The following is a 19,672-nucleotide window of genomic DNA, read 5'->3' as shown; positions in this document are numbered from 1 at the left end:
CTTGACTGATTTTCCCAAAGTGCTTCCTTCTGAATCCAGCACATCTGCCCCCCCCCCGCCCGGTCGCTGCCCACCCCCGTGTGGGGGCACCAGCACTGTGCCGGGTCGTGATGGGAAATTGTCCAAGCTGGCCCAGGAGAGACGTGTGTGTCCCTGCTGCCCCCTGCTGGCGGGGCTGAGCCCTGCTCTCTCGTGTGTGTGTGTATGTGTGTGTACACGTGTGGTGGCTTTGCAGGATTTTGTATCCTGCAGCAACTGACACACACACACACATTGACGCACAAAGGGACTCTCAGTCCCAAGAGCACTCACACACAACACACCCAGAGGGGCATGCTAGCCCAACCCCCAAAGAGAGAAACAATCACACCCCCAGCCACACTCACAATCACACACACACACCAGAATATTCGCAATTGTGCTCAGAGACACAACCGCGCACAGTTCACTCCCACTGCTCCCAACACAAGGACCTCCTGCCCCACACAGCGTGTGCCGAGGCCTGTGGAACTCACTGCCACTGGACAGCTACCCATGAGAATAGACCTTTCCAGGAGACCAATAGACATGGCCTTGGTGACAGAGGGGGCTGAGCTCCCAGGGTCTGACCCGGGCTGAGACTGGTTCTGACCTAGAGGGGTCTATCCAGCCGGGGGCAGCGTGACCCACACACAAACCCACCAGAAGCGCCTTTCTTAGCGGGTCTCCCAGGCCATCCCCCACCCTGCCCCGGGTTGGGTAACAAAGGGGCAGTACGGGACTCTGGGCTGTGTCACAACCCGGCCCCAGCCCCTCGCTCCCACACGCTGGCGAGTTGGGTAACTGCCGAGGGATTGTACAAGAGAGAGTCAGAGCCAGGGAGAGAACCCAGGAGTCCTGGCTCCCCCCCGACACACACTCTAACCACTGGAACCCACTCCCCTCCCAGGGCTGGAGATAGAACCCAGGAATTCTGACCCACCAAACCCGCCCCCCCCCCGCTCTGACCACTAGACCCCACACGCCCCTTTTAGATTTTAGTCTCGCTGCCTCTTCTATCCACCCACCCCACCTGTCCATCCCTTTGCTGCAGGTTTTTGGGGTGTCACCCCTGCTCTGCTCTCCCCCAGTGCAGCCCAAGGCTTTTCCTCCCCCCAACCACACATCCTCTCCCCCTCGTGCTGGATCGTCTGCTTGGCCCCCTGCCCCCTCTCGGGGTGCGCTGTGCGGCGTGGCTGGGGATTGTGCAATGGCCCAGCACCAGGCAACGCAGAACGGACACCACATGCCCTGCCCCACCTCACCTGAGCTGCTCTCCAGGTGCATCAGAGCCCAGTGCCCTGCACCTTGGCACTCCTGCCCCCAGGGGGTGAGCTGCAGCCCCCGCCACATTCCGCAGAGGGGAGAAGGGTCAGGCCGGCCAGCCCTTGTAACATGGGGAAATCACCACCGGGGTCGATGGTATGGGGGCTGTGACATACAGAGAAACGGTTGTTGCACCAAAAGAGGGCAGCAGAGCATGCACACATACACACACACACAATTGCAAACATAGACAAACACATGCATGAATCCAGCCACACACATACACAATTGCTAATATACACAAACACCCGCACAAATCCAGCCAACATCAATACAACTGCTAACAGATGCAAACACATGCACAAATCCAGCCACATGAACACACACACTTGCACAGCCAGAAACACAACACCCACAGCTGTAATACACCCCCCACACACAAAACCCTTGCAGAAAACCACACATATACAAACACATGCAGAAATCCATCCATCCACCCCCCCACACACACCCCATCCCCATTCTGGGCACACACCTTGGGTCATTGTGACACTGAATACTTCAATTGGATGGGGGGCCCAGCACCATGGCTATTCCCTGCCCTCCAGGGCTCACAGGAGGCAGATTGGGGGCATAGGGGGCACGATCCAGTGCCAGCCAAGGGGGGATCAGAGGTGGGGATGGGGCCATGGTTTCTGTACCACCTGGTTCCTGGCACAGGCTTCTTCTAGGATTTGCATTTCTTGGTAGTTTTCACCCCATCACCGCTTCCTGCCCAGCCCCCTCCTGCTGTGCAAGATGGTTCGGGGGGAGATGGGAAGAACCCAGGAGTCCTGGCTCCCAGCCCCACCTTTGCTAACGTACGAGACTCCACTCTAACCCCAGCGCTGGGACTGGAACCTAGGAGTCCTGACACCCATCTTCCTTTCCTCTAACCACTAGACCCCACTCCCGCCCTTTTGGGGAGCCAGGACTCCTGGGTTCTACTCTTAGTGCTGCTGTGTGACACTGGGTCTGTTTCTCCTCCCACTTTTTGGGTATGGCGCCTGTAAACTCTCTGGGGCATGGCCTGTCTCTCGCTGTGTCTGGGCGGCGCCTGGCCCAACGGGGCCTAATGTCAGCTGGGGCAGGGACTGTCTCTGTGTCTGTGCAGCCCCTGGCACAAGCGGGGTTTGATTCTGCCCCGGTCTCTGTAGGTGCTGCTGTTGTTCAGATAAATAATCATGATACTAAAAGGTGTGGCAGTGCGTGAGTGCACCACCATTGCCGTGCAAGGGCTAAATGTGATTCTTATTCCTGTGACCTCCGTGCACCCTTCCCCCCCACCGATTCTCCACCCTGAGCCCCTTGTGCCGCTGCCCTTGACAACGGCAGCGCAGGAAGCCACCCAGCCCTAGCCCTAAAACAAGAAGATGAGGAAAAAAAAAAAAGCTCACACCAACAGGAAACCACCCCCAGCAGTTTGTGCCTTCACTTCCTAAAATTAGATATACACACACACACACACACACACACACACACACACACACACACACACACACACACACACACACACACACACACACACACACAGAGACAGACAGAACCCTGCTCAAACCGCCCCCTTTGCCAATGCATCACCTCACCTCGTCCAGGGAGGTCTAGGTGGGAAGCTCCATGTGGGAGCGGTGATGGACGGCACCATCAAGGTAGGTTCTGGAGATGGTCCTCCAGGAGCGGGCATCTCAGCTCCAACTGGCACTGGGCTCACACTGGGCTGTGTTCAGTTCCTGTCTCTGGTGTGCGCCCCGGCTCCACAAACGCCCCTGCCCCCTGCTCTTTCCTTCTGGTACAAAAAATATCCTCTTCCTTCGCCCCAGAGAGAGACACCCACGGTGCTGCTCAGCACACGCCTTCCCCCCCTTCCCCCATTCCCAGGAGCGTGCAGGAAGGGAGTCATGATTGGGGAGGGGTGGGTATGGGGGGGCTTGCCCCCTCCTCAGAGCATGGGGGTGCCAATAGGCACCTATGGATGGTCCCCCCAAGCAGGGCCAGGATGGAAATGGGAGGCCTGTGCCCCCAACATGGAGAATCTGGGGTGCAACCTTGCTTAACAGGTCAGTCTGTCCTTTCTCTGACTCTCCCATTCCAGCTTCAACTAGCGCTTGTGGTTCATTCGTTCTTTTTCATTCCTTTCCTTCTCTAGCTTGTATGTTCTTGCTTTCTTTTTTCCCCGCTACCTTTCACGCTCTTGCTTTCTTTCCTTCTTTTTCTAATGTTTTTTCTCTCCCTTTATTTCTTTCTCTGCCTTTCACGTTCTTTTCACTTGCTCCCTCACAAGTTATTTTTTTTTTACTGGCTCTTTTTCCTCGCTCCTTCCGAGCCAAGCGGGTTCTCCTCGCACACAGATTTTGACAAGTTTTCCTCCTGATCAGCAAATGGATTAAGCACGTCTTCAGTGGGGGTTTGGCATAGCAGGGAGCAGGCTGGCTGGGTGTCTTTGTGGCCGTCTGTTGGCCATGCATAGGCATGGTCCTCTCCTCCTCTGGCCCCACCCTCAGTTGCTCTGTAGCTTTTAAGCCTTCCCTTGGAGCTGTCAGCACCAGCTGCCTCTGCTCTAGGTGCCCAGAGGAGGAGAGGGGCTGGGCTCCAGTCTCTGCCTCCCTCCTGCCTAGCCCTGACTATGAAGCCTGGCCCTGGCCCTCCTTCCTTCAAGTGCCAGGTGGACAAGAGGTAACATGTGTCTGCAAGCAAAATGGACAAACTTGTGGGCCTCATGTGAATCAGCAAGAATCCCAAGCACCTGGTCAAACCACAGGCATCAGGGTAACAAGTTCTAGAGTCCCAACCAATTTTGGCCATCACAACCCAAGACCTGGCTCCAGTGGGTGAGTCACCCAGCAGGAGGGGAAAGATTTGCTCTTGCACAGCTGGTGACAGGGAAGTTGAGCACTGGGAGCTCCAGGGCTTTACCACAAGCCAACACAAGGTCCCACTGAGATTTGAACTCAGATTGCAGGTTTCAGAGGCCTGAGTGCTGCCGGTTACACCATGGGACCAGCTCATGCTGCCTTCTCTGCACATTGGTGACCCTCACGGTGCTGGCTCATGTAAGGGACTGTTGGCCCCTTACTAAAACTTAGTGGGGGTTTGATTGGCTAGTTCCCAGTCCCAACAGAAGGGGGAAGGGCCAATGGGAAATCAGGCCCCTGAGACTGACAGTCCCCTGGGCAATGGGGAGAGGCCAAAGCTCCAAGTTAGCCGCACTGACAGGCCAGGCAGTGTAATGAGGGAGTCACCAGGCCAGGGGGTCCCATCCTCCGTGGGAGCTGGAACTGCCTAGGCCAGAGTGGGGCGGAGCTAAGGAGAGAGCAGGAGCCCGAGAAGAGCCGGGGAGCAGAGCTGCACCAGCCAGGGAGAACCAGAGCAGATCTGTGCTGGGAGCCGAGCCGCAGCAGCACGAGCCGTAGAAGCTGCCCAGGGAGCAGATCTGTGCTGGGAGAAGAGCTGCAGCAAGCGGAGCCAGAGGAGCAGCCCAGGGAGCTGGAGGCAGAGCCGCAGCAGCACTGGGGCTGGAGGTGGGTGCAGTGAGCAGCGTGGGAGAGCGAGGGGGACCCTGGGCAGAAGGCCCAGTGCAAGGAGGTGCCACCTGTCAAGAGATCTTGCAGGCCAGACTTTTCGGGGTGGGGGGATCATATCCCCTACATGGGGGCTGACACTGGAAACAAGGGTCCTGTCACCTAGAGCATGTGGCCACTGCCAGAGCAAGTGTCCAGCCCGTGGTGTCCCTGCAGCACAGCCAGGGCCTGGGGAGGAGGCCTGGGACATGTGAGGGAGAGACTGTGACCTGCCCTGACCCTCCAGAGATGCTGGTTGTGATCTCCCTGCGCCACAGAACAGGGTGACGTGTTTTCCTTTCCCATCTTTCCTTATGTTTTACATTGATTGCTGGGTAATAAATAGTGTTCGCTTGAAGCACATGCAGAGAGGAGTGGGTCAGGGAAGTGCCCAGAGTGGGGACACCGTAGCCCTGTTCAAGTGAGCATGACAAGATTGGGGGTCATCAAACCCCCCAGGATTCCTGGGCCCAGCCTTGTCGGGGTTACGAGGTCTCTGCCACACAGGAGAGTAGAAAGAGCGTCCTTGGGGTCAGGCAGCCTCTGGGTAAGGGGGTGGGGACTCAGATCCTTTCTCTGGCCAATTGCACCAGGGTCGTGTATAAACCAGGGAAGTTCCCCACAATAGCCAGACCTGATCCCCCTGTACACTTGTGCTCTGTCCTCATTGCTTCTCTGTCTCTCTTCCCCCCATCTCTGCTGCTCCCCCTCTGGGCTTTCTCAGCACTCAGGACTCTGAATCCTGCAATCTGAGTTCAGATCTCAGTAGGACCTTGTGTTGGTTTGTGGTAAAGCCCTGGAGCTCACAGTGCTCAACTTCCCTGTCTCCTGTTGTACAAGAACAAGTCTTTCCCATCCTGTTGGGTGACTCAGGTCTCTGGGTGGGACGGCTGCAGTGGGTCAGGGCTCTAGAACTGGCTACTGACACCTGAGAGTTGGGATTCTCATGGCTTCACCTGATGCCCACAAGTTTGGCACTTGCTACTGTGCTTTTCCTCTTGCCCACATGGCGCTCGAAGGAAGGAGGGTCAGGGCCAGGCTTCATAGTCAGGGCTAGGCAGGAGGGAGGCAGAGTCCCAGGCTGGAGCCCAGCACCTCTCCTCCTCTGGGCACCTAGAGCAGAGGCGGCTGGTGCTGACAGCTCCAAGGGAAGGCTTAAAAGCTACAGAGCAACTGAGGGTGGGGCAAGAGCAGGACCATGCCTATATGTGGCCTTCAGACAGCCACAAAGACACCTGGCCAGGCTGCTCCCTGCCATGCCAAACCCCCACTGAAGGCCACCCACAGGCCAGCACGCAGGGCGGCTGCTGATGCTCTGTGGCCAACATCAGAAGATGGTAGGAAAGCAGGGCCAGCCCCCCTGGTGGGGCCTCTGACCATTCCCACTCCAGGTGCTCACTTTGGCAGTGAAGCCGCCCAGTTTCTTTGGCAAGTCAGGAAGGGCAAAGGCGAGACTGGAAGCACCTGGGGCTCATGCCCCAGCCTTTGTGACACCCAACCCCCAACTCCTTCCCGGGGCTCTAGCTGAAGCCAGAGCATTGGCCTGAGCGGCCAAGAAGAGGTTCCAGCTGTGAAGAAAGCAGGACATGCAGCACAAAGTGAGCACAACCACGAGGGGACTCAAATCCTGAATCATCCGATCCACAGGGAGATGCCTTATCCTTTAGGCCACATGATGAGGGGGTCTAAACACTTCTTTGGAAAAGCCGGACACTGTGTTTCTCAGGTCATCTGCTGAGGGGGCCGAGACTCTTTGGGCACAAGAAGTCGAGTTTCCAGCGAGACACCAGACTTAATTCTCTGGAGCCAGGTGCAGGGCTTTGGCAGGGAGGCTCAGGCATGGGGGATTGGGGTGCAGCGGATGGACCGGCTGTCTAGGTGTGGAGATTTAGTCACACTGAGGCACAGGAGGGAAGAGGAGGAGGAATCCTGCTGACAGGCAGTGGCTGTGCAGAAAAAGAGGAGGGGTTCCTGGGACTTTGTTTGCCTCTCTTTTGCCTGCCTGCTCACTCTTGTGATGAACGGTGAAGATGTTTTTCAACACGCCCAGGTAGCTCAGTTGCTGGAGCATCAGGCTCTTAATCTGAGGGCCCGGGGTTGAAGACCCTGTCTAGGTACCCAGCTTTAAAGTTGCCTTGTGTGCCAGGAGCCAAACTCTGTTCACAGCCACACAGGGATTCCCAGAAGCTGTGGCCATTTCCTGGAAAGGTTCCTTTCCTTAGCAATCAGGAGAGAGGCCACATCTACAGGAGCAGGTGTAGAAAGTGCAGTCTCTGGCTGCCAGGAAGCGCTGTGGGGCCAGGTGCTGAGAAAGCCCAGAGGGGGAGCAGCAGAGATGGGGGGAAGGGAGAGAGAGAAGCAATGAGGACAGAGCACAAGTGTAAAGGGGGCATCTGGTCTGGCTATTGTGGCAAACTTCCCTGGCTTATACACGACCCTGGTGGAATTGGCCTGTGGAAGGATCTGAGTCCCCACCCCCTTACCCAGAGGCTGCCTGACCTGGAGGACTGTTAGGATACAGAGATTCAGGCCTGTCTGCAGAGGCCTGTACTTTAAGAATGTAGGTGTATTTTTATCACTTAGCTAGTTATAAAGATATAAAAGAAAGAATAAAAAATCACTGTCTGTCTGTGTAATGGCCTTCTCTTACTGTGACAGTCTGAGGCCTGGTTCTTGGGCTAAGCAGCAAAGGCAGCCAGAAGTTGGGAAGTGTCTGGTCACATCCTCACATTCCCAACTAGTCACACTGAAATAAGGTGCGATTGGGCTGTTAGGAATACAATCCTGCCCTGATATTCTTATCACCTCCAGAGAAAGGGAAACTTAGTTTGGTAGCATCCTGTCTGGCAAGAACTCACTTATCAATAGACACAGCTGGAAAACCCTTATGTCTGTATAGATGTAGCTGTGAAATCCTCCCTTCTGTATTGTTTTGTATGTTTATTTGCATGGTCTCTGTCTGGTTCTGTGATTGTTTCTGTCTGCTGTATAATTCATTTTGTTGGGTGTAACCAGTGAAGGTGGTGGAATATAACCATGTTACAGTATATTAGGACTGGTTAGTCTAGAGAAGGAGTGAGGGTGCCAGGCGGCGCGGCGGTCGGGGCCGCGTGGTGAGTGCCCCGCTGAAGCGCTGGCCGCCCCCCTTCTCTCTCCCCCCCGCTCCCTCCCCTTCCCCCCGCCCCCACTAGACCGGGCGCGCACTCTGCAGCACAGGGAGTCCACTGGCTCCGGCCGCCCTGTAGGGTTTTTTTTGTTTTTCCCCTGCTTTGCCAGCTGCACCGTTGTTTTTCCCCCCACCACCCTGCTTTGCTGCTCCAGCCCCACCGTTTTTGTGTTGTCCCCCGCCACTTTGCCACTCCAGCCACATTGTGTCCCCCCCGCTTTGCTGCTTCAGCCGCGCCGTATCCCCCCCCACACCCCCACTTTGCTGCCAAACATGCACCTTTGTATGCAACTGCTGAGTCAGTTGTGAACCTTGCTACCATTATCATTATCCCTTTGAAATAATGATGGTGATGGACACTTGGCTCTATATCCCAGTGTGTCATGGATGTCTACAGGCTGCATTAGCCAATCCAACCATTCGGCACTTGCAGATGGGCACCTCTGTATTGTGCCTGAGTCTTGTACAGCTATGAATGGCTGGTAGATGCCGATATTTTCCCGTCTTTTTAACCAGCTCTAATACCAGGCCAGGCCAGGGCTGGGAAGAGAGAGAGAGCAGCAGGTTTCCCCTATTGTGGTTGTCTCGCTTTTTCTTGACTAGCTTCACCTCTGCACCAAGTTGTGCTTTTCATATGTGAGCCTGGCTAGTTCAGTTTTTTTTTTTTTTTTTTTGTGGTTTAGCTTGTTTTAATTTCATAATCATAAACTTAACTCTGCAGTGCAGCTAGACTTGTGAAGATAAGGGAAATGAAACTCAATAGAAATGCAGCAGTAAGTCAGGAACACAAGGATTACAAGGGGCTAAACACCATGGTATGTTAGCCCCAGCTACAGAAGGAATGGTTGGTTAAGACAAAAAGGAATTTTATGACAGCTGCCCACAGTTAGTAATGGTGATCTTCTTCTTTGTTTTGCCGTCTTTTGCTCCATAGCTAGACATTGCCTTCACCACCTCCATCCCATCTTTGACGCAGCCAAAGACAACATGCTTCCCATCCAACCACTCAGTCTTAGCTGTGCAGATGAAGAACTGGGATCCATTTGTGTTGGGGCCAGCATTTGCCATAGACAAAATGCCAGCACCTGTATGCTTCAGGATGAAGTTCTCATCACGAAACTTCTCACCATAGATGGATTTGCCACCAGTTCCATTATGACATGTAAAGTCACCACCCTGGCACATGAATCCAGGAATGATCCTGTGAAAGCAGGACCCCTTGTAACCAAATCCTTTCTCCCCAGTGGTCAGGGCACGGAAGTTTTCTGCTGTCTTTGGAACCTTGTCTGCAAACAGCTCGAAGGTGATGCGCCCCAACGGCTCACTGTCGGCGGCGATATCGAAGAACACGATGGGGTTGGCGGCCATGGCGCGTCGCGTGAAGGGGGGGCCTTGAGCGGCAGTAGCTCCTCCTCAACAGCAGGCGCAGTTGGTAGAGCATCAGACTTTTAATCTGAGGGTCCAGGGTTCAAGTCCCTGGTCAGGTGAAAAACTTCTCACTGTGATAATAAAAGCCTGTCTTTCTGGAGTCTTGTTCAGTGTTACTCTTTCTCTCCAGGATTTTGCCTTTCCTAAGAAGGGCCTTTCGGGGGGGGGGTTTGAAGAAGCAACTCCTTGACATCCCCTCTGTCCTTGCAGGCGGGAGGAATAAAGTCCTCTGGGCATAGAGCATGTTCCTCCCCTGCAGACACAAACACACAGAATATTCATAAGGAATTAGAATTAGAATCCACCACTTTCCTTGGGAGCTTGTTCCTGTCGTGAATCATCCTCGCTGTTGAATATTTGTGCCTTAGATGTAATATATGAATTTGTCTCTTTTCACCTTCCAGCCATTGGGTCTTGTTATGCCTTTCTCTGCTCGATTAAAGAGCCCTTTAATAGCCAATCTTTTCTCTCCATTAAGGCCTTTCAACACTTCAGTGAAATCACCTTTCAATCTTCTTTCGATAAACTAAACAGGTTGAGCTCGTTCAATAGCAAAGAGCCACCAAATGTTCTGAGGGCTGGAGAAAAATGTCTTCTAGGGAAAGTGGTGGATTCTCCATCTCTTGATGTCATCTAATGGAGACTAGATGCCTTTCTGGAATGTGTTTGCCCAAAAGTAGCTATTGTGTCATACAGGAGGCCTGTGATATGCAGGGGGTCAGATTAGATGCTCTAATGGTCTCTTCTGGCCATAAAGTCAACTAATTTCTGAAAAACTGAGTGTAGCATTGGGAGCAGCGTCTGATGTTTCCCTGTCTAGCCGGCTTGCTGCCTAGAACGAACGCTCCTTGAGTGGGGTGATCCACAGGGAGTAGCTCAAACCTCCCAAGTGCCTGGCCAGGGGCAGGACATTAGCACAGCAAGGGAGGGGTGTGGCAGTGACATCACAAAGGCCTTTGGCAGGACCTCAGACTATTGGTCAAAGGTGGTGGGGAGGTGGTGACCTCACAGAGAGATGCTGACATCAGCCAGGCAGGAGAGGGGGGAGGGGCCAGGGAAACCTCAGAGACCCCTGTGGCTTTGCTTCAGCAAGTCTCCTTCTCCAGGTCTCTCTCTGAGGACTAAGAGAGTATTTGGGTTCAGGCACGTGAGCGCCAGGAGGAAACTCTTTCGAGTTTTCTCCTTCCCTTTTAGTGATTTTACTAGAAAACAGAAGTCCCTGTTTAGAAGGTAAGAGCCTCCTCCAGGGAAGGGGTGTCATGGGTGTGTCACAGTTCGGATGCCAGTGGCCCCCCTACAGGAAGTTCCCACCACCCTGCTCTGTGTTCGCAGGGCGGGAGAGAGCAGCATCCACGGCAGTGATTTGCTCCTGGCTGCCGGAGCGGAGCAGCAGGCTCAGCTGTCAGAACTTCCCAGAGCGATGAAAGGGGAGGGGCCCATGGCTCTGTAGCAGGAGTGCAGGGCAGCCGAGTTCACAGCAGGCATTGTGGGATACTGGGGAAGGCCAGTTATGGTGATATAATGAACAGCAGCATTTACTCTGTTACTTTAAGTTTGCTGCAAAAAGCTCTAGCTCTCTCATTGAAGTCGTTTTATTTTGTCACCAAAACAGGGCACTTTTGTCGCCAGACATGGCATTGCAGTGTGTACACCAGCCACAAGCTGCCAACCGAGGGAGCGTTGTGTGTTTTTCACACACCAGAGCAATATAATTCTGCTGAAACAACTTTGTAGTGCAGACCTGGCCAAAGATTCACTCACACACAGCTTGCAAGGAAACCCTCACCTGCTCCTCTGCTTTGCAGAATCCAAACACAAGCAAAGCTTGTCAGGACCCGGTGATGGCAGGGAGTCAGGTGGGGACAGAAAGTGTCTTTTAGCCCCTTCTTTGCCACAGGCACCATGGCTTAGCTGGCTAAAGCATCTGTTTCGTAAACAGGAGATTCTGGGTTCAATTCCCAGTGGTGCCTTATTGACTGGTTGTTGGGGCACCTGCTATTGGCTACTGTCAGAAGACAAGATTCAGAGCTAGATGGGCCTTTGGTCTAGCCCAGGGTGGTTTTTCTTATGGTTTAAATAACACTCACAGGCACTGACAATAGAGTTACTGAAAGTTTGGGAGTTAGGAGCGGGTAGGTCAGTGGTCCAGTCCCCACACATATGACCCCTGTCTCCCTCTGGGACAGGGGCAGGTCTGAGCTCTCACCCAAATGCTCATTGTGGCTGCCAGAATCTGTGGGCAGCTTGTTTAGTTTACAGCAAAGGTTGAGTCCTGCTTTGTGCACCGTGTGTGAGAATGAAAATCCTAAACCTCCCTTTGAAATAACGAATGCAGCAGGACGTATTATTGTCCCTGCCCCCAAGCAGACAGACCAATGGAGAAATGCCGTCGAGTCCAAGGTAACACTCCCCTGCCATTTTACCTTTTTTGCTTGCTAAACTCCTTCTTATCTGCCTGGCCCAGGCTGTCCTCTGCCTCAGCTGCTGCTCCCGGCCTGCTCTTGAGTCAAACACGCAGGGCCCCCAGGGGAACAGAGGCTGGGACAGGGCAGCAGCCTGGGTTGGACTGGGAAGATGCTGGGAGTTCTCGTTCCCTGAGAACTGGCCCAGCTCCCTTCTCAACAGCGAACAAATCAATTCCACGTCCCCTCCCCAGGAAAACCAGCCTGGAGCCAAGGGCAGCAGGGGACGATTCCCTGCAGTTCCCACCGAGGCATGAGAGAACCCAGGGTGTTTCTAGCAGAGCTTATGGAACTGATGTGGGGAAACCAGCCTTTAATAACAGGCAGTTCCAGTTTAAGCTCAGTGTTTTTAACAATTTCTACAACATTAAATAACCCTTCAATCGTAGTGTCACCATCCATAACATTGCTTCAGCCTTATAGGTTCCTAAGTGCACAACTAAACATCTCTTCAAACACAAGGGAGTGGAGATCAGTCAATGTTCAGAGTCATCCCACATAAAAGAACCATGTTGTCGTACATACTGGACCCATCATGTGGCCATCGCCTTTCCCTCCTCTCTGTTAAAAGTTTTAGTATTTTGCACAGAAACTTTCTTCCCTCAGGAGAGTCCTGGGAACCAGGGCTGCCAGCCAGACAAACACCTTTAAGAGGCGGCGTAATCTGCCAAAAAATGATCTCACTCCTTCAGTTCAGTGACACCCTGAAATGTTACTTATCAGTGCAAAGCCGGAGGATTGAAAGCAGCTACATCAAACCCCTGTGTAGCTAACTGGAATGAACACAAACACTCCCTTGTATCTGAAGAGATGTTTAGTTTTACCCTTGGTAAACTACAAGACTAAAGGGAAAGGCAGTGGTGGTGCCAGATATAAAGAGTGAAACACGAGACAATCATCATAGTTATGCCCATAGTGACTGCAAATTATTTCTAAATTCTTCTTATTATCATCAGTGTATTATTTTCTCTGGAGTCTAGACATTGACTATATCTTGACCAAGAAATTTAGATCTTGATAAAATAATCGACTATCCCTGGTTAAGGGAATGGACTTGATACCCACTGGGGTGTCCCTACACAGGTTCAAGTACTAACAACAGTGGCTTCTTTTTAGCCATAGATTTTAATCAGGGCAATAAATTGATACGAACTCCTGTAAAATCATTTTCCAGCCCGACTCCTTCACCCACATTTGTTAGGGCATTGGGTCACCATGTGAACATTTCATTTCCCTCCTCAATTTCACACAGAGACACAATTTCGTTTGCACAGATCCATGAACAGCAAAACCTCCCTGTGTCTCTTGTCTGAGCCAGGGCATTCGATTCCATTGAAACCTTCTTTCCTGCAATGGCGATGGTCAGACAGAGGGGACGTGGCCACCTTCACCTCTGACAGTGAGATATTGGCTCAGCTCTTTCTTTATCCTGCTGCTGTTAGTCTATGAAACATCAGGAATGGAATGCAAGGCTGAGCTCAACCCCCTGAAACATTTCAGTGCCCAGAGAAGTCCCCATGCTCCCAGCAGAAGGGTCCGGGGGGCTCAGCACTCAGAACTCACAAGATGGCAAAGCTCAGAGCCCCGTTACATGGAGTCAGAATGTGATCAGCTCACACCAAGGGGGAGCAATACCCCTCCCTTGGTCTCTATGCCAGCGCTCATATCAGCTCAGTCCTTCCCGCAAGAGCGGGCTGCTGAGAGGGTTGCAATGGGGTAAATGAAGGCAGAGGAGGATTGTTCCTCATGGGGTTTTTTTGTGTGTCTCTGTGATCCTGCTGGAGGAAGCATCATTTGAGTTTGTTTCAGTGACTTGGGTTGGGCTCGGGTTGTGACCCTGAGCACAGGGGTTCCTGCACTCTCTGCTCCTAGCCCCTCAGGGAATGGACAATGGAGCAGTTTCAGAAAGTGGGTAGAAAGTAGCCTACGAAAGTGTAGTATAAGTGAGAAGAAAAGCAACATCCTCACCTCCCTGGTGGTCTAGTGGTTAGGATTTGGCACTTTCACTGCCAAGGCCTGGGTTCAATCCCCAGTCAGGGAAAAGTGACCTTAAACCAAGAAAGGTTTGTTCTTTCTTCACTTGCAATGTAAATAAATCCTTGTTATTCTCCTGATTCCCCCATCTTCCCAGTCTCTCCGTGGCAGGGCTGGCTCCAGGCAGCAGCGCAGCAAGCAGGTGCCTGTGGCGGCCAATGGAAAGAGGAGGCTTCAGCGGCAATTCGGCCCTCTCAGAGGGAAGGACTTGCCACCAAAAGTGGCCGCGGTAGAGCTGCCATTGATTGCAGCTTTTTTATTTTTTTTTTCCACTTGGGGTGCCAAAAACACTGGAACTGGCCCTGCTCCATGAAAGACAATTTGTTAAATCCCAGATGAGTGCAGTTCTATCAGATCTCAGCCTGAGTCCTTAGGTCTGAATCCTGAGGCTATTGTTCCATCATGGGGCCATTTCCCACCTCTCTTTCCTAGGGAAGCACAATTTTCCTTGCACAGACACAGGAACAGCAAGATCTTTCTCCGTCCCTTGTGCAAAGCAGGGGGCCAAATTCCATGAAAACAATGGACAAGCAGGGGGCCCTGGGCACATCCAGCCCTGGCCGTGAGATGTTCCCTCCCCTCTTTCTTTATGCCCCTGTTGTTATTTCATGGATTGTCTGGGATGGGGGAAAAGCTGAGTTCACTCCAGGTGGAGGGGAAAAATGACCCTGAAAATCTCAGGCCCCAACCCCTGCTACCAGGATCACTGAGGTGCTGGGGATTTGAGTGGGAAAGGGACTGTGTGAATTGTCAAGGTGGGGAATGAATAACAATCTACGACTAGATCCACCTCATTAACCACTGACACAGGCTAATCCTGCTGCAGCTAGAAGGGAAACTGGGAGTGATTCTTTGGTGTTCAGCCATGGAAACAGTGACCCAATTGCACCGCAGTGAATGTGCTGGGGAAAGCTGGACTTCACAGGCAGGTGGCAATAGCAGATCCTAGAAACACCTGGAGCTCCCCACAGCACTGCTGCCACCAGCAGCCCCTCCCCTCCCATTACCTTCCAGCAGGAGGTGGCAGCACCCCCCACCCAATGCAGGGGAGAGGGCTGAGTGTATCTCTGCACCCTGAGCCCAGGGCACCCACTCTCTCTGCCCCACACATCGAATCTGGCCCTGCTGCAAAGTGACCCTAAGAACCAGCAGCCTCCAGGACAGCAGGTTTTGCCCTCAGAGCAGGGAATGTGTCTCCCAGGCTGCTCTTAGGCCACTGGATGCTCTGGACATAGGACAGCTCTGAGTGTAACCTGCAGCCCATCTGGGGATGTAGCTCAGTGGTAGAGCACATGCTTTGCATGTATGAGGCCCTGGAATCAATCCCCAGCATCTCCAGATTCTTATTTTCATGCTTTGCTCATGGCCAGAGGGGATGTGGCCCAGCAGTCTCCCTGCAGGAGTTTCAGTCCTCCTCAGTGAGGGGCAAGTGCCAATTGCATGGAAGGTCAGGGGTGTGTGAAAGTACAATGAATTATACTGTAAAAATAAGAATGGATTAAAGAAATGTTGTATGTACCTTTAAGCAGAAATAAGAAATGTTGAAATACAGGTGACAGGAAAAGAAACATTAGGCATAAACAATGGTGCTAATGGCGAAACATTAGCAGAAGATCGGTAATACTTAGTAAGGAAATAAGATATGCATGCTTAGCCCAGGTAAACTTATCAGATTCTGCTTCCTTTGTTATCTTGTTAAGTGCTTGCCCTTTTATCTGTATAAATAAGATAGTTTGTGTCTTGCATGGTGCTCACATTATCTGGGTGTTATTAGCAGAGCGCTGTGCTAATAAAACAGAGTGGTCTGATAAACTGAGAGTCCTGAGTCTAACTTTGACAGGGGGTTTCTGCTCCTAAGTCACCTTGGTACATTTAAGATTCCCACCTGCTGTGCTGCTTGGGACAAGGGTAGATGAGAAGGGTGAATCCTCCAGCACTGGAGGGAAAGGTCCCATCTGCTCAGACTGAGAGGCAAGGAAACAGAGGGGCAGTCAGTGCTCAGAGAGGAGAGAGGTCAGTGATTTACACCCACCAGGGGACACTGTCTTTTTGAGTATCACAGGGGTAGCTGTGTTAGTCTGGATCTATAAAAAGAGACAGAGTCCTGTGGCACCTTATAGACTAAGGGTATGTCTACACTACCAGAGTAGTTCGATTCTACTTAAATCGAATTTCTGGAACAGATATTACAAAGTCAAATTTGTGTATCCACACTAAGGACACTAATTTGACTTTGTGAGTCCACACTAACGGGGCAAGCGTTGACATTGGAAGCGGTGCACTGTGGGAAGCTATCCCACAGTTCCCGCAGTCCCCGCTGCCCATTGGAATTCTGGGTAGAGTCCCCAATGCCTGCTGGGGGGAAAAATGTGTCGAGGGTGGTTTTGGGTAACTGTTGTCATTCAACCGTCAATCCCGCTGGCGGGCAAACAGTTCGCGCACTTTTCCTGTTAGTGACAGCGCGGACGCCACAGCACTGCGAGCATGGAGCCTGCTGTGATCATCGCTGCACTTATGGCCGTTGTCAACTCCTCGCACTCTATCGTCCACCTTTTTCACAGTCAGATGCTGAGAAATCAGGCGAGGAGGCTACGGCAGCGTGGTGAGGACATGAAGTCAGAGAGTAGCACAGACCTCTCACACAGCACGGTATCCCGCGCCGTGGAGATCATGGTGGCAATGGGTCATGTTCATGCTGTGGAACGGCGATTCTGGGCCCGGGAAACAAGCACGGACTGGTGGGACCGCATAGTGCTGCAGGTCTGGGATGACACAGAGTGGCTGCGAAACTTTAGGATGCGTAAGGGCACTTTCCTTGAACTGTGTGAGTTGCTGGCCCCTGCCCTGAAGTGCAAGGACACCCGGATGCGAGCAGCCCTGAGTGTGCAGAAGCGAGTGGCCATAGCCCTCTGGAAACTTGCAACGCCAGACAGCTACCGGTCAGTAGCGAACCACTTTGGCGTGGGCAAATCTACCATGGGGGTTGCTGTGATGCAAGTAGCCAACGCAATTGTTGAGCTACTGCTCTCAAAGGTAGTGATCCTGGGAAATGTTCAGGTCATTATAGATGGCTTTGCCGCGATGGGATTCCCAAACTGCTGTGGGGCTATAGATGGAACTCACATCCCTATCCTGGGACTGGACCACCAGGCCAGCCAGTATATTAACCGAAAGGGCTACTTTTCAATGGTGCTGCAAGCACTGGTGGACCACAGGGGACATTTTACCAACATCAACGTCGGATGGCCGGGCAAGGTTCATGACGTGCATGTTTTCAGGAACTCTGGTCTGTTTAGACACCTGCAGGATGGTAGTTTCTTCCCGGACCACAAAATAACTGTTGGGGATGTGCAGATGCCTACAGTGATCCTCGGGGACCCAGCCTGCCCGCTAATGCCCTGGCTCATGAAGCCCTATACAGGTGCCTTGGACAGTGACAAGGAACTGTTCAACTACCGGCTGAGCAAGTGCAAACTGGTGGTGGAGTGTGCTTTTGGATGTCTCAAGGGGAGATGGCGAAGCTTACTGAATCGCTCAGATCTCAGCGAAACCAATATCCCCATTGTTATTGCAGCTTGCTGTGTGCTCCACAATCTCTGTGAGAGCAAGGGAGAGACCTTTATGGCGGGATGGGAGGTTGAGGCAAATTGCCTGGCTGCTGATTACGCCCAGCCAGACAGCTGTGTGATTAGAAGAGCCCACTGGGAAGCGCTGTGCATATGGGAGGCTATGAAAGCAAGGTTCCTCAAGGAGCAGGGTAACCTGTGACTATTAAGTTTGTTTACAGAGAAGCTGAACCTGCCCCCGTTTCTTTACCCAGTTAATGTTGACTATCCTCTGCAGTTACATACCCCGTTCCCCCCTCCTTCCAACACACGTTTAAAAATAAAATACATGGAACTTTGTTAATTAGCACCGTTTTCTTTATTACTGATTTCCCGGTAAAGGGTTGAAACTGGGACGCAGACTGTGCTGGGTAGGGTGTGTAGTGATGTAAAGACCGCTTCTAAACTCGAGGAATGACAGGCTCCTGCTCCTAGAGCGGTCTGCAGTGGCGGACTGGTTGTTTCAATGGAGCCTGCCACCCCTCCTTTTCGGGACTCTGTGTGTGGGGGCTATGTGACTTTGTGGCGGGGGAGGACGGTTACAGATCCCCTGCTGTGTGGCTCTGTGATCCAGGATAAGGACCGCTGCATAAGATCTCTAACCGCCCTCCCCCGCCACAAAGTCACATAGCCCCCCCGCCCACACAGAACATGAAAACCACCTCCCGGACTGACCAGGGTGCCTAGTGACTGCACTGTGTGTGTGACCTGCTGCTGAACCTGCCCCCGTGTCTCTACCCTGGTAAAGGTGACTGTCCTGTCCAATTACCAACCCCCTTCCCCCCCTTCAAACACAGTCTCCTCTAAAAGAACATGACAGAAACAGTAATTAACAGAAAAGTATTTTTTATTATCAACTACACACTTAGGGGATGAAACTGGGACGGGGGCTTGGGTGAGGCGGGAAGGAAAGGACTTATCAAAATTTAGGGAATAAGAGCCTTCCTGTAATTGAGCACTGTGCAGGGGTGGAGTGACAGTTTTCCCGGCCCCTGCCGCCCCTCCTTCTTGGTACTTTGGGTGAGGGGGGTATGGGACTTTGTGGCGGGGGAGGGCGGTTAGAGATAGACTGCAGTGGGGCTCTGTCCTCCTGCCTCCGGTCCTGCAGAACATCCACAAGGTGCCGGAGCGTGTCCATTTGCTCCCTCATTAGTTCAAGCAGTGTTTGAGTCGCCTGCTTGTCCTCCAGACGCCATCTGTCCTCCCGTTCGCTCTGTGAGCGCTGGTACTGAGAAATGTTCTCCCTCCACTGGGTCTGCTGGGCCGCCTCGGCTCGGGAGCAGCCCATAAGTTCTTTGAACATCTTGTCCCGTGTCCTTTTCTTTCACCCCCTAATCTGCGCCAGCCTCTGGGAGGGGGATGTCGGGGTAGGTCGGGAGACAGCCGCAGCTGTGTGATGGGGAAAAAGGGAGTGAATTCCTTACAAAGATACATTTTTGCAAACAATGAACATAATCTAGTCTGTCTCTGTGAACAAGACCATGCACAGCACCTATCTCATGCGCACTGAGGACAAGGACGACTTTTCGGCCGTCACATTCAGTGCCTGGGGCCTTTCAGTGGAGATCAGACAAGCGGGGCAGGACAGCAGAATTTGTGTAGCAGGCAGACATGGTAAGCCGTAGACTTTTGGCTGCTTAAAACTTAATTTATAGCAGTGCCCTCCTTTCACGGTCAAAGCAATGCTCCTAGCGTTGGCTAGTTCCTGCTGCCGGCAATCCGGAAAGTATGCACTCTGCCCCTCGCGGCTGTCCCCGGGAAAGATCCCTGTATGCTGCCCCTGTCCTGCCTCCACCGCGTGGCTGTAAACCGCCGGTTACAGTTATGTAAAGGAACAGGCAAGCAGTCCCAATCCTAACATTCCCCTAATTGAAAGCAGGTCACCATGGGCAACATCACCCTGCTGAGGATCACTGCCACTGATAAAGCCCACATGCTGCGTGAAAGCCAGCAAAAACCAGGGCCCTATGCCGCCATGCTCAGCGAGGCAATGATCCCACAGTACCTGAGGATAGCCTGGCACGGAAGAGTGTGCTACCACGGAGGACCCAATAAGGCCGCTCTCCCCAGGAACCTCATGCGGAGGATTTTCGATTA

At 52.7% G+C, this 19,672-nt stretch overlaps 1 protein-coding gene and 3 non-coding genes across 4 annotated transcripts; 3 read left to right on the top strand and 1 right to left on the bottom strand.

Annotated features, from left to right (window-relative positions):
- Window positions 1–8,826: 8,826 nt before the first annotated feature.
- Window positions 8,827–9,453, bottom strand: LOC123360922 (peptidyl-prolyl cis-trans isomerase A). Its single transcript, XM_045001286.1, has one exon. It carries the CDS (start codon window positions 9,412–9,414, stop codon window positions 8,914–8,916), a length of 501 nt encoding a protein of 166 aa, XP_044857221.1. The 5' UTR covers window positions 9,415–9,453; the 3' UTR covers window positions 8,827–8,913.
- A 1,917-nt stretch (window positions 9,454–11,370) lies between these two features.
- On the top strand, window positions 11,371–11,444 carry TRNAT-CGU. The gene has a single exon. It is a non-coding gene; the product is annotated as a tRNA-Thr (tRNA).
- A 2,461-nt stretch (window positions 11,445–13,905) lies between these two features.
- TRNAE-UUC lies at window positions 13,906–13,977 on the top strand. The gene has a single exon. It is a non-coding gene; the product is annotated as a tRNA-Glu (tRNA).
- A 1,259-nt stretch (window positions 13,978–15,236) lies between these two features.
- Window positions 15,237–15,308, top strand: TRNAA-UGC. Its single transcript has one exon. It is a non-coding gene; the product is annotated as a tRNA-Ala (tRNA).
- The last annotated feature ends 4,364 nt before the right edge of the window (window positions 15,309–19,672 follow it).

The sequence above is a fragment of the Mauremys mutica genome, unplaced genomic scaffold, assembly GCF_020497125.1.
Source record: "Mauremys mutica isolate MM-2020 ecotype Southern unplaced genomic scaffold, ASM2049712v1 Super-Scaffold_100331, whole genome shotgun sequence".
NCBI lineage: Eukaryota > Metazoa > Chordata > Testudines > Geoemydidae > Mauremys > Mauremys mutica.
This window is presented reverse-complemented; position numbering and strand designations above follow the sequence as displayed.